General features: G+C 39.6%; 1 protein-coding gene and 1 pseudogene across 1 annotated transcript; one reads left to right on the plus strand and one right to left on the minus strand.

Moving 5' to 3' along the window:
- Positions 1-784: 784 nt before the first annotated feature.
- Positions 785-5,828, plus strand: LOC122137423 (annotated as a pseudogene).
- Positions 5,829-13,331: 7,503 nt separating this feature from the next.
- Positions 13,332-14,877, minus strand: LOC122137364 (MICOS complex subunit MIC27-like). Its single transcript, XM_042723411.1, has 5 exons — positions 14,610-14,877; positions 14,395-14,505; positions 13,679-13,798; positions 13,551-13,605; positions 13,332-13,473 (listed from the first exon to the last, which is right to left on the minus strand). The coding sequence occupies exons 1-5, from the start codon at positions 14,610-14,612 to the stop codon at positions 13,352-13,354; spliced, it is 411 nt and encodes a 136-aa protein (XP_042579345.1). The 5' UTR covers positions 14,613-14,877; the 3' UTR covers positions 13,332-13,351.
- Positions 14,878-15,225: the final 348 nt, after the last annotated feature.

A 15,225-nucleotide genomic window follows, 5' to 3' on the forward strand; every position in this document is an offset into this window, starting at 1 on the left:
ATTTTTATGTTATTCATATCTTCTTCATAAGAGATTATGGGTTCATTACTGCACAGAATGTACAGTGATTTACTAAAAGATATTTTTCAGTTTGTAATTTTGGGAACCGCCAGGGGGTAAAACATGTATATCAAGGCCTGCTATTTTCAATGAGTATTCAAACATGTGGACCCTAGAGACCACACAAAACCAGGTCATTAAGTATAGCAGCAGCAATAGCCAAATATACATTGTATGGTCAAAATTTAAGTGATTTTTCTTTTAAAGATCATGTGTCCATGAAGATATTTTGATAAAATATTCCATAAATATATCAAAACTTGATTAGTAATATTCAGTGCTAAGGACTGTCATTTTGGACAAACTTTCAAGGCAATTTTCTCAATAATTAGACTTTTTTTTTGCACCCTCAGATTTCCCAGATTTTCCAATAGCTGTATCCTCGCCAAATATTGTCGATCCTACAAACCATACAGCATGAATCTTATGTATTCACTTTCAGATTCTTATACATAGTAAGTTCGAAAAAATAGACCTTATCGACTGTTTCTGTGGTCCTGGTCCCCATATGTGGTTCAAAGTTACATTAGTTATAAAATGGCATATTATAAAGATACAGTAATCGGATGAGGAAAAGCCAGCTTTTGCGCAAATTGGTATTCCATAGTTTCTTGTTTTTTCTGAAATTGTGTTACTCCAACAATCAGATATTTTTCTATGGTAATACACCTTATGACCATAAAAAGGCGGCTTTTTAATGTGACACGGGATCAAGGCAGAACTCTGTGGTCCGTGAACTTAGGTGTCGCTGTTGTGTCCTCCGTGCCTGTAGGTGGCGCTGTGGTTTAGGGTTCAGTTGCTCGGGAAGAAGAAACACGAACTCACCGCGCGCTTGGAGTTTGTTTACATTCCGTGAGGTTTGAGCTGACTTCATGAGCAATAAAATCGCATACACGTAAATTATTTCAAAATATAAATAATTAAAACCCTGTAAATTTCATATAAGTAAGCTTAGTGAGTATCTGTCTCCTGTAAACAGTCGCTTCTTTATACTTATTCAACGTCGTTAAATGTAGAGTTAACAGGTTTGAGTCTGGATCTGGACGTTGTAACCGTCTGTGGTTTCAGTGATGGCAGGCCCGTCGGATCGCAGTGACAGCGGGTCCGGTTCTGCTCTCCAGGCGGTGTTTGAGCAGCTGCGGTCCGCGCACACTCTCTCCCTGACCCTCACCGGCCCGCTGTGCCTGGCTGTCATCGCTCTGGACCGCTACCTGAGCGCACAGCATCCCGCCGCTGAGAGCTACAGCTACGACCTGACGGTAACGGACGGCCGGTGGCGGATAAAGTGTCAGCTGGCGGAGAGTCTGAGTCGGTGGGTGAGAACGGGCTCGCTGCGCTGCGGGGCCGGGGTCCTAGTGTCCCAGCTGTCGATGGTCCACGACGAGACGAGGCTGAGTCACAGCTACATCAGGATAGACAGCATCCACAGCGTCGTGGAGCTCCCGGAGAGGTTTCTGTCCATTCAGGACGTGGGGAGTATCCCGGAGTGGTGTCAAGACCATGTGACCCGGTCCGATGGACCCCTGCAGCTGAGCAGAAAATATTATTTACCACTGTGGATAAACGATGATCCTTATGGAAGCGTCTGGGTTCCTTATAGCCCACCGCCAGACGTGGTCATTGATGGTCTCATCAGGTTCTTTCAAACTTCTTCAAGACCTGTTTAAGGTTCAAGTGCAGCCCCCAAAAGTAATTTAAATTATTTACACATCTGTTGCTACTATCCGGTTAAACAGCTATGTTTTTGCGCATTTCCAGCACGAGCTTTTTTTTATGTGGTATGTAGTACAAAGTGTAATTTATTGCAAGTCAGATTTTAAGTTAAAAATATTGTTTTAATTTTTTTACTGAATATATCTTGTTTACACTGAATGACGATGAATTGAAAACCTTAGCCCATATTTTGTTCATTTTATTTTGACGAAAAGTTATTCAAAAAAAAAAAAAAAGAGCAATTACGTAGACGGAACTTCCACTTATATTTAATTTTTTCTGAAGCTAGTTTATTTTAGCATCCAAAATGATGGCTTATGGGGATTAGTAATCAACTTATAATAGTTTTAAAATAAAATAAAAATACTTTGTTATTTGAACACAAATGATTTGGATTGGAAAAGAAATGAGGACTGTCGAATAAACCAGGGTTTAACACTAATTATCATTTTTATCGCAGCTGCACGTAATTTGTTGTTTAATAGTAGGGTGATCTTTTATTATATTTTATATGTCTGTTGTCCCCATTGTCTAGAAGCACACTTCTGGCCGATCTGGGAAGAGTTTCTTTCACAGCTCCAGGACGACCTCTCCCTCTGCTGGTCCGAATTCTGCACAGGTCGCATGCTAAGGTACTAGTGGCAAACAGGACAAAACATTGACTTCCCAGTTCAGTTGATCAATGTCAAATGTTTCTTCAGCCACCGCAAACATTTTGGGGCCTATGATCTCTTTCTGTCACTTTCCGTCACTCCTTGCTCTCTTTAAGGTTTGTACTGTGAGTGTGTCTGATTCAGAGTGGCTTCAGTCTATGGTGGTAGGGAATGATCTTTGTCCTGACTGGTTTCAACAGACTAACAGGTCGGCCGGGTTCTGTATCTGCAGCAGTACTCACTGAAACACAGTTATCAAAAACGGTCTCTGACCACATATCGCCACACTCCTCTCTTATGGACTTTCCACTCCATTAGGTTATGACTCTAGAGCTTTTTAGTTGCTAGCTTTTCTTCTGCTGCATTGTTCACCTATTTTATACAGGTTTCAGTATTGGACAATTTTCGTGAAAAAAGTTTTATTTCAGCTCTTTGTTTGTGGTGTTGTTCTGGTGGGGTTTATAGAGATCAGTCTGGATCATCGAAGTCCTGCCTCTGTAGTGACAGTGATTCCTCCAAAAAGGGTTTCAGCTCAAGTGGGATCTGGCCTGATGTCCCATACAACTTTTCACACGGGGGGGGGGGGGGGGAGGTACACAGGATTTATTTTAAATTTCAGGGCACCCTCAGGGTTTGCCTTAGGTCCCAATTACAGGTTGTCCTGCAAGAATTTACCACTACTAATCAAAAGTGTTGGGTCAGTTTTTGTTTGTTTGTGTCCTCAAAAAGCCTATTAATTAAATGGTTCAAAAAGTGCTCGTAAAAGACTGGATAATACTACTAAATGATTTGTGTTTCAAATAAAGGCTGTTCTTTTGTACTTTCTCACTCATCAAAGAATCCTGAAAGGGAAATGAATTACAGTTTTCCACTAAATCAGTAGCAACAGAACAAATCACATATTTAGAATGATTTTCTGATAAGAATCACATGACACGTGAACTGAAAAACTGCAAGTAGTGGACTGCCTGAAAATTCAAACTTGACCTAACAGGGTATATAAATAGACAGATTATAATATGTCAAGAAATAAAAAGCAGTGTTAAAATTGTAATAATATTTTACAATATTTACTGTTTGCACATTGTATGGTTGATCAAATAAAAGTAAACTGGTGAGCCAGTAAGAGAGTTGTTATGTACAAAAACAAATCTTTCCGGATACCAACCATTTTGATTATGATAACAGTAACATCAGTGTGTGTCAAATGCAAAAGGCAAACAAAGCATAGCTTAAAAAACTAATGTGGTTATTTTATGGGATTTTAATGTTGCATTTATTTTATACCTTTCTAATTATTGATTTGTCTTATTACAACACGTGTACATTTGTCATGAAGCCAATCAAACAATTTTCTAAACTGCTCCCTGTGATCAGGTCAGAGGTGGACCTCGATGAATACTAACCAATCCTGTGACAATCATTTGGTTTAGTGACATACGTGGGCCGGGTTTTGAGGCGAATTATGAGCGCCCGGGAAGCCAGCGTATAGTTTTTATATTAAAACAGCTGGTTGTCAAATAACAGTGCTTGGCGAATATAGCTACCTTATTAAGATTCATACTTAGAGTTTGGGAATTGAATCAAAAACCATGTTTACAGCTGCTTGTGCATTGGTCTGTGTGTGTGTCAGGACCTAAAAAAAAACCGTTTCTGGGCGTTATCGTTGGGTACTTGGCAAGTGGATGGGGACAGTGGACTCACCTGTAATCCTGGAGATCTTCTCCTCATCCCCAGCCAGAGCTCTTCAATAACATTAGCCCAAGGTAAAACAGCAGTCCCTGTACACATTCAATGCATTTATCTTAAGCTAACTGGACGCTGTATTTAGGATCTCTTCTGGATCTTGACATTGACTTATCTGCGTGTGGCACACAGATGAGAGATGTGTAAGACGGGATGTTCTGGGTATCTGGACCAGTAGCACAGAAACACAGCTCTTCATCACAGGTAGATTTCAGCCAGTGAGGTCACAGATAATCACAATCAGCTCAGCTTTAATTATTTGTCTGTGTGTGTGCTTTAACAGGCTGTCATAAAAAGCAGCCCTATGTCAATGAGCCAAAAGTTAAAGCATTCATTCAGTGGACTAAGACACTGAAGGACAGTGTCATGCTGCGGAGGACTTCGGTTGGAGGACATTACTGCTACCCTCCTGCACCACCCACCAACAGCAACATGACCAGTGAGATTTAGCCTTCCTAAATTTAAACAGTATTGCAAGATAATTGCATAGTCGTGCATTTTTTCTTTTTTGATTTCCAGTGTTCAAAAGACTACAGAATTGTTAATTGCTAAAGGGATATTTTAAAATTTAAATTCTGTCATTGTTTACTCATCCTCAAGTTTGTGTGGATTTATTTATTCAGTGGGACATAAAAGAAGATCTTTTGAAGAATGTTGGTAACCATACAGTTGCTGGTAGCCAGTACGGAAAAAAAGACTATGGAAGTCAATGGCTACCAGCAACCAAGCATTCTTCAAAATATTTTCTTTTTTTTGTGAAGACAAAAATTCATACAGGTTTGGACAACATGAGGGTGAGTAAATGATGACAGAATTTTAATTTCATGCTGAAATATGATTTAATTAGACCACACTAAACACATGAATACCTGTGTGTTGCAGATGAGCCGATTACAGCAGTGGCTGATCTGAAGGGGGAGCTGCAGAGCCTGCAGTACAGAGAGCACAGGAGAGTGGCTGTACAGGGTTATGTGGCTGCTGTGCAGTACCACACATGGCCACCACAAACTGAAACACCACACAGTGAACAACAGGTCTGTACAACTCAATCAAGATGAAACAAGCACCATTAGGACATTTGCATTTTTTTAGGAAATGTGCTGACAAAAATAATGACACGTCATTACAGCAGGAGGGTGTCTCTGTACGAGGAGTCAGTGACACTGGAGCTGCCGCTGCTCCCTCCACAATGGATGAGATGACTCTGACACAGAGAGAAATGGATTCGACCTCGCCTGATTCTGATATTACAGTCTCCCCCAAACGCAGGAGAGTGCAGACAGGCTCAAGGTAAGGCACTCTTCACCAGTAGTCATAATGTATTGTTCATTGTGGATATTGAGGATATTGTTCATTACTCCAGTCTTCAGTGTCACATGATGCTTCAGAAATTTTTAGTATATATGCGAATTTGGTGCTCAAGAAAACAACTTTTTTTTATTATCATGAATTGATAGTTTGTGATAGTTATGATAGTTTATCTTGTGGCCTGCATCGGCTACATCCCGCTCACGATTCTGGGTAAGAGCAGCACTTGCAGAAGATTTTGTTGATGCAACCATGATACATTTTTTTTCAGGATTCTTTGATTGATAGAAAGGTACAAATCTTTTGATTGGAAATGACCTCAAACAATTAAACAGCGGCTTAAATATTTAAGGAAAATTCTAAAGCTTGCAGAAGTGTTTTTACACCTGTGTAGACACACACTGTGTCCCCCCCGACCAAAATTCGCAGCAAGAAGTTTGCAAAAAATACTGACAGGTACAAAGGCATTTTCTCAAATGGTGATAGGTGCTTTGTACTTACCAGCCGCCGAAGTGGCAGATGTGGAAACAAGGTTGAATGAAAAGTGCTTTATAATTTTTTATAAAGTGTTTTTGATTTCCTTAGTGTGCCACAAAGATTTTGCGCACTAACTTATTCAGCGAACGTGCAGAATCGCGCAGGCATCATAGGTTCAACCATGATCCAACACTAAAAATGCAGTCCAACAGGTAATCTCAGCATGTCTTACTTCAGCTTAATTCACATTTTTGTGTGTCATTCAAGCATATTAGTATAAGACCAGGACATCTGTGTTGTTTTCTCTTTAACTTAATTGGGTATTTTTTCATCTGAAAAACACTGCCTGTTGTATTTTGCGTTTTCTTACCCCCCAGCTGAGATTTTTAAAAATAGGTCAGACTGACAGAAGAGAAATTTATTTGATGTACATTCAAAACTCGAAGTTTACCAGTTTTAATATGCATTTACTTAAATTCCGTAATATATGTACCCTTACGGTTAAGTGCACTGCGATTGCCTATTGATGTTCCATCATAAATGGCCGCCAGCCCATCATGTCAATTTTTAAAATAGGCTTGTATGCGTCCTGACGTGCTATGGAATGAAGTCAAAAATTTATTTCCTGCAATCATTGGACTGCTTTGATTTGTCCTAGGAGGTGGGGCCTGTGTTCGATACACAGTGTGTCTCTGAACGATGCACCTGTGTCCTCCCTCAGAAGAGGAAGGAAGAAGAACGTCGGATGAAGGGGAGAGTTGGAGTCCGAGGAATCTGAGGTGAACGATGCATCAGCGAACCAGCGGTAGGAAAAGGTGTTGTACTCTAAACATCACTGACATAAATATATAAAATATGTAACTACATAAAATTTTTTAAAATAACCAAAGAGAGTTCTTGAAATGTAATTTATTGTATTTTGATCAAATAACAGCAGGGTCTTGGTGAGCATAAAAGACTTTAAAAATCAAAATATGTTGTATTGATCTCAAACTTTTGAAATGATGGTCATATAAATGTTTTTTTTTTCTAAAGAGATCGACCACACATTAACAAGTCCCAGAACGTTACAGCAAGCTGCCAGGCCACCACACTGTATTATGGGACAAGCGGATAGTTTCTGGATTTAGTGGACACAGAAAGTGATGACATCAATTGTGCTTGTGGTAGGACTCGATCAAGGGAAAGCATTCCAGAAAAATTTCACTTTGACGACAGAAGACGTTTTTTTCTACTACATCACCTGAACCTGAGGCCCAGCCAGAGGGACACCCGATCTGACCCTACAGACCACACAGCCAACAACACCTGTGGCCTGCACCGGCTACTTCACGCCTCACGATTCTGGGTAAGCGCAGCAACTGCAGATCACCATATTGTGGACTGCGAGCTATAGATTCAGGTGATAACCGGACTTCTCTTTTTCTCTCAGGGGCGAATCCAAGAGCGCCTTGAGGTTCAGTTTGTGCCGTATTCTCCCCTAGTGACCCAGAGCTGGCTGGCGTGCCGACCACACTCAGCATGACAACTCCCTGCTGTCATGCATATCACACAGGGACACGGGACTGTGGGTGCAGCAGAGATGGTAGCTGCCCCGCACAGGGTGTTGTGTGGTGTGTGTGTGGTGTGTGTGTGTGTGTGTGTGTGTGTGTGTGTGTGTCCGGTTCACAGGTCTCCCATCCTCTTCTGACAACCTGTGAGTCACAACTGGGACATAATTTAGCAAAACGTGTGTGTGTTTTTCTGCAGGGGTCGTTGATGTGTTTCTGCCCCTCAGCTGGATTCACGGGAGCGCCCGGTGCATGTGTATTGTTGATCTCTGTCTGCTCGGAGAACATGGAGGGTAGTAGAACATGAGCGCGTCCAGGACGCTACAGGACCGCAGACAAGCTGCCAGCCTGATGGCAACTCAGTGGAGAACGGTCCCACACGTCATGAAAAATCATCATGCAAAGAAAAAAAAGTCCTGTTGGCGTATCCGATTGATGGTATATTGGGGGGTTCCAGTTCAGTAGTACAGCTGTTGTGGTTGCCCGGGGAAAACTGATTTTATAGTCGTAAACGGGGCGGAAAGGTGTTGGTTTTTTTTATATTTAGTTTTTTTGTTGGTTTTGTGTTGGTTGGTTTGTGTTTTTTTTGTTTTGTTTTTTTGTGTTTTTGTTTGTTGTTTTGGTTTGTTTGTATGTCTGGGGGTATTCTTTGTATCTTGTCGTACTTTTTTGTATGCGTTTGCGATTTGGTTTTGTGATCCTTTGTTGAAATATAGTAAGTATTTTTTTGTTTGTATTCCGTTTTGTTGATTGGTGCTTTTTTCTCTGGGTTGGTGTTTTTTGTTTGTGTTCTGTTTTGTAATGTGTTTTTTCTGTTTGTGTTTATGTTTATGTGTAGTGTTGTATTTTTCGTATTTTTATTTTGGGGTTTTATAGGTTTTTTTAGTTTTATATGTTTGTGGTTTTGAATTTGTTTTTTTTTGATGTTTGGTTTTTGTGTGTTTTTTTTATTTTTTTGATTTTTTATTAGTTTTTTGTTTGTATTTGGTGTTGTTTTGTTGTGTTTTGTGGTGGTTTTTTATGTTGTATACTGGTTTTTTTTGTTTGTTTGTTGGTTATGTGGTTTTTTGTTTAGTTTGTTGTTTGTGTTTTGTTTTTTTTGGTGTGTTGTTTTTTGTTGTTTTTTTTGTGGTTTGTGTTTTGTGTGTTTTCTTGTTGCTGTTGTTTGTTTTGTTTGTGTTTTTTATGTCTGTTTTGTTTGTGTTTTTTTTTTTGGGGTTTTTGTTTTTTTCTGTTATGATCGTATTAATAAAAATAGGTTGTTGTAATTGCCAAAAAAAATTGTAGAAAAATCAACTCCACCCCCAAAACTTTTTCATAACTTTATTTTATCTTAGGCTTTTCTATGCATAGGCATAAAGATTTATGTACAAGAACGCTTCAATTAAAACTTTTAAAAAACACAGTAGGGCCCTTTGAGATAATACTGTCCCAACATGGTGCTGGACAATCCCACTATTGAAAAGCAGAGTCCAATGAGTCGGTGTTTGCTATATTTTGACACACTAAAGATAACAGCATGATGAACTAAAGATTTTTCGAAATGGGTCAAGATTTTAAACAGCTGTTATCAGAAATTTTGATGACAGATTGTCCAATTTAAACTTACTTCCTGGAACCCATGTTAAAATGTCATTTAAAAAATACATGTAATCGACTCCAGTGTTGTTGTGGTCCAGTTTTAGAGGTAACTTTGTCACAGTATAAAATGAGAACAGACTTCTGTTTGCTACAGGAATGAGGTCCAGGAACACAAATACGGAGGAGATTAAGGGGACAAAAGGCTTTTTATTAAAGTACCATTACCCTGGGGGTTTTCCTCCCATTAAGCGGTGTTCAATCCAAAATGTTCGCTAAACACGTGGTACCCACCGGAAGTGGCTTTGTGTGTGTTTGATATTATCCTGCGGCGGCGTATAGAAATTCCTACAAACGTGGGAGGCAGCACAGAAAAGCAACGGGGCATTACCTTCCTCCACATCACTGGAAAAAACCCTAAAATATACTCCTCACACAAGTGGGAATCAAACACCCGGCTGGAATCATGGCCCCATGTAACACAATTTCTTCAATTATGCTCCCTGCTGTCTTCTGTCGTCATTCAGCTCCGTGTGCTTGTACATGTATGCTTCCCGGGGATGCGACTGGCCGTGGTCAAGCAGAGCAGCGGGTCAGCACAAATACCGTGACTTCCACTCCGCCTGGACAACGAGCGGGAAGGGATTTTCGCCGGGAGGCAAACGATGAACAAGTGCTTATGATGTCACGTCTATCTCAGCATTCCTTGTTTTTGCCACATAACCCTGAAAGCTGCACAGGAACGGTTTGTTATCAGTTTTTTTTTTTTTTTTCAAGCCCATACTCCTTTGTTTTAGCCCGGACGCGATGCTTTGGCCATAGGATGTCGCAAAGGGTGACGGTAGAAACATCCATTTATCACGCGAATCTGAACAATACCCAAGGTTTTCGGTAGCATTTCAAAAAATTTTGCACGGCACTTGATCCACAGGCCTTATCTAGAATCGTTCATTCGCCCAGTTGGAGGGGGGAAGCTAAATCCAGACAGACTCTTGCTCCTAACTAACTATGTTTTCCTCACCTGGGCTGGTCATCTACAGAAGTCCGATGAAGCGGGGCCTCCTCAGCTGGGGGAGGGTGTCAGAGGGAATGGCTTCTTCAGCAGGGGCGGGCCCACGACCGTGGGTTCCTGTCGCTGTACATTAAGTTGGCAGCTTCGGGGGTTTGTGTGGTTTCTAAGTAGGTGTAGTTGATGCGTGGCCTCATCTATAACACGTTTAGTGCAGACAATCAAGTTCTGAAGCAGCAGAAAGTGGCAGCTTATAGGACTATTTAGGATCAGACGCAACAACAGGAGTAACATCCATTTCAGCAGAAGGTGCTGGCTCGGAACAATCGGGGTGGATGTGCATCTAGGACAGGCGCAGGTGAAGTGGGCAGATTAGATAGAAAGTGGGGCAGCGATTCCAGATGCATACATCAACAACCAGGCAGGGCGGTTCGACAGAATAAGTCCCTTGACACATCTGCTACTCGGCCTCATAAAGCCGACTGAAGGGACAACTTGTCGTTTACTGGGTTCTATTTTGACATCTGATCGGTAACCGCAGCGGCCGGCATCAGACTCCGGTGGGAGTTCAGGCAAGTGCTTTAGCGGGGGCTTAGGTATCTGAGCTGCTACAGCGGGACAGCAGACTGGTAAATATAGGAGTGGTTAGTGAACTTTACATTTGAATTTACATTGATGTCATTTACGACGACACCCTAAAAACCAAGATGGTTCTGGTAATATGCAAACTTGAGATTACCTTCCCACTAACAACACGGCATGGGGTGCATCTTCCTTTGGTTTGGACTTTAAAACCATGCAAGCAACAGATGAACTGCCAGTTCTACACCTTTTTACCAGTAATCTATGAGATGAAAAAAAAAAACGGAGAGAAAAACATTAGGGGAAAATTTATATATTGAAAGTATCTAAGCGCGATAATTTTCTAGGTTGGGTTGAAAACTAACCAAGTATGTAGGCGATTTTTTTTATTTTTTATTTGAGTGCGGAGGGACCGACACGAGAACCGGTACCAGTTCAGGGACTCCAACAAGTCTGTTGTGGGGTAAAACATACTGCAGGAAGCCCGGCAGTCAGCCCAGACCAATAGGATCACGGACCAAACTTTCCTTAAACAAGCGTGAGCCTGCGCAAACGCCCCACATTACACAGACTGTCGGCCGAATACTTCCGTTAAAGTAGGCTGTTAGGTATCGTTCACAAAAAGTTATGACCGATACCAATTTCATGAAAACCGTTTTAACACTATTAAATTACTCAAAAGAACTGATTTCAAACATTGCGATGGTGAGTATTTAAAGTGAGTTCAGAGGTAAAAGTGTAGTGTAAAATCATCTTAAAAATTGTTTATGTAGCATGGTGGTTTTAGGTGTGTATTGTGGACGGAGATTTTTCTGAAGTGCAGTTGAAAACACAGTTTGGTCAAAGACTGTTTTCATTTTAAAACCAAACAGCTCTAGTGTAACCGTAGCGTCATCTATGGGTGTTGAGATTAGAGCTGAAAACAACTATCTATTTAAATCGAATTTAAATCGATTATAAAATGTTGTCAAACTAATTTAGTAATCGATTGTTGAATAAATAATTTTTATTTTCCGTAAGCGGTTAATTTGTGACATATTTGAAAATCGCCGGTTGACCCAAAGTGTGGCAGTTAAGGAGCCACAACCGTGGTTTTACTTCAGCAGTTAGCAGGAGGATAAGTAGCGACTAGAAGCCGATAGCGGGCCTCGTTTTTAGTCACGGGCTTTCCCGCACACGAAGCGTCTCCTCTGGCCGCATTAAGCGGGATGGGTGAGGCAGGGCGGCAGGGAATTAAGATCGAGTAAGAAAACGAAAAAAGCGAGAAGATAAGAAATCTACTCGGACGAAAGTGTCAATGCCAAAGTGTTGTGGGGAGCAAAAAATGTATATGCAAGCCTAACTGGTAAGCAATGAACATGTGGACATGTTGACCTTTTTGCAACTGCCAATGCAAAACAGTTTTTCAATCACAAAAAAAATCCGACACGTGAATTTAGTGTTTCTTGCCACTCATTTCCCACAGGTAGTCGCATTCCTGTCAGTTCAGGCATAAGCTGTTTTGTTAAATTTTATTGCTTTATCACATTTTTAACTTTTTGCACATGTTATAAGGACCACTACATATTTAAATCCGATGAAAATCACAGTGTTGCAAAGACTTTTATATTTGTGTAGAATCTGCAGTACAATGTTGTTTGCAAATGTTTTTTAGTCCTAAAGCTGATAAACATTGCTTTTTTAACAATTAACATTTAAAGCTTTGTCGTTTTCCCAGTCCATAATTCAGTCTTGCAGCCTAATTATGACTGATTGAGAGAGGTTAATGTTTAAATGTATTTTGAAATGCACTTTTTTTTCTAAGCATTCACTGCTCTTTTTCACACCAGCAGGTTTTTTGTGTGTATAATTTTTTTTTCCTGACAACCTTTCTGATGGATTTTACTTTAAATTTTACTTTAAAATGTGAGTTTCCATTCAGGTTTCAATGCCATTGGCATTTTATTGGAAGGATGGTGTTTACAATTTCACAGCATAAGCTATAAAGCTGTTTTACCCAGGTTATAAGCTGTGTGTTTACAGGCAAAAAAATAATAAAATGCAATTTAACTGCAATTTTAATTCTGTTTTATTCTTATTCTTCGTGATAATATCGTTCTGAAAGATTTCCTTAATAAGCTTGTGGTTGGGATGTTTTTAAACTACTTTAGGAGCCCTAAGGATTGCCATGGTGAAAAAACATTATTTGAAAGCTCCTTGTGAAAATTTGCTAGAGTATGTAAGGGTCCAGTGTTTGGATTGCAGAAGAGTTTGACAAAGGAGAAAATAACACATAATAAAAACACAACGCCAGGTATGTCTTTTTGATGAGGATATGACAATGCAACTGGTTAAAATCTCTAAAAGTCTATTGTTGAATGATAAAGCCCCTTTGTTAATAATTTACTTGGGGAAAAAATGGGCAAAACTAAAATATAGTTACATAAACCAGATTCATCGATTAATCGTAAAATAATCGACCGATTAATCGATTACCAAAATAAATCGTTTAGTTGCAGCCCTAGTTGAGATGCTTGCACACTCTACGCCTTGATGCCTCACCAAAGCCAAATTAAACCCCTTGGGTATCAAAATTTGGTATTCAAACGACAAGACATTTTTTGATGCTCAATGGTATTGAAACAATTCGGTCAGTGCCTAAAAAAAAAGTATCGAACGCGATACCAGCTCTATTTTTAAACAGTAAAACAACACTTACCCTTGCGTGCCAGTATCAGGCCACCCAATCCGGACACACAGATGACACCCACTCTAGGCAGGAAGCCAGGAGGTGGATCTCGAAGGAACTGATACGAGTCTAAAACAGAGAGAAGGTCAAGAGTTAAATGGCAGGTTCACAGGTCATTTCCTCCTCCTATCTGACATCAGGCTCACCTTGCCCTGCATGGTAAACAGATATCACTCCAACTTTGACTGAAGTGAAGGTGTTCTGTAAAAACAAGAACAGATAATCTTTCATAAACTCACACTACTAACAATGAGAAATGAAGTCATTATCTCACCTGCACTGCTCTGACGTACGGCTGCAGGCCCACCCTCACGGCCCCCAGCCCCGTCTGCACTACCCCAGGCTGTTCCTCCACAAACCGCACAGCAGGACCATCTGGAGAGTAGATAGACAACTGGACAGAGACAGAAAACAAGAGAGAGGTCATGGTGATATATTTAACATGGGTATTACTTTACATTCAAAAGTTTGGGGTGGGTGAGATTTTTCAAAAATACAGTAATATTGTGAAAAATTATTCTTTTTCACAAAATCAGAATTTAAAAATCAGTGTTTTCTATTTCAACATTTTAAAATGTAATTTACTCCTGTAATCATCATTACTCCAGTCTTCAGTGTCACATGATCCTTCAGTAATCATTCTACTGCACTGATTTGCTGATTTCAGTTCAGAATATTAGCAGTTGAAAACAGCTGAGCTGCTTTATTTTTGGTAGAGGCCGTGATACATTGTTTCAGGATACTTGTGATGAATACAAATTTAAAAGAACAGCATTTATTTAGAATTTTTTTAACTGAAGTCTTACTGACCCTACACATTTGAATGGAAATGTACATAATTTGTCTATAACATTTTAAACAATTGTATGGTACATTATTCATACATTTTGATAAATATAGTAGGTCACTCAGGTATTTAACAAACTGCACACCACATACATACAGCAAAAACAGTACTTTTAGTCTGGTATATACATGCTTTTTTCTTACCTCTCTTGGAGATATTAGCTTCTCGTTTATCTTCTCATTTATGGAATAAATCCTGAATGAACTCAAACCCACTGCAACAACAGCAGCAGGAAGCGCAGCATATTTCAGAATCTGAGGATCAACACAACAGTTTAATAATACAGACTGGCTTGACCATAATATCAAGATATTAAATGACTGCAAATTCATATAACATAGTATGTAAATGGTACTACCATGGTTCATGTACAAAACGTTTTTAGCATGTGTTGCGTACTCTTCATTGAACGCGTGTAGTATAATAACTATGAGCTTTGGCCTGGCTGATTGATGATCTTGCTGTGTGTGTGTGAGAGAGAGAGTGAGTTTATGAACAGCATGTTCTTCGCTCTGGTTTTAAAAACACCGTGCTTATGTTCTGATTAACAGATGCATCACCATGAAAAATTATACTTGTCAAGATGTGTGATACTATTCTGCAGATTGCACATATTATTAAATAATTTATTAAACACTTTCATTTGAACTAACTCAACTGGAAGTGTAACTCACCTTGGCGCCATGCCGGTCCCGCCCCCGTCGGTCTTACTACGGAAAGCAGGAGGAGTCATGAAAGCCCTCAGAACGCGAGAGAATATTCCTGATGGGGTTCTCATAATAATAATAATAATAATATAATAATAATAATAATAATAAATACCCAAATTACGCCATATGACAGATAAATTATTGTTATTATTATTTAAGTAATATGTTTATTATTAATAATAATAATAATACTAACAACAACAACAATAATTGTTATTATTATTATTATTATTATTATTATTATTATTATTATTATTAATATTA

This window comes from Cyprinus carpio, chromosome B5 (assembly GCF_018340385.1).
Source record: "Cyprinus carpio isolate SPL01 chromosome B5, ASM1834038v1, whole genome shotgun sequence".
In the NCBI taxonomy this organism is placed as follows: Eukaryota; Metazoa; Chordata; class Actinopteri; order Cypriniformes; family Cyprinidae; genus Cyprinus; species Cyprinus carpio.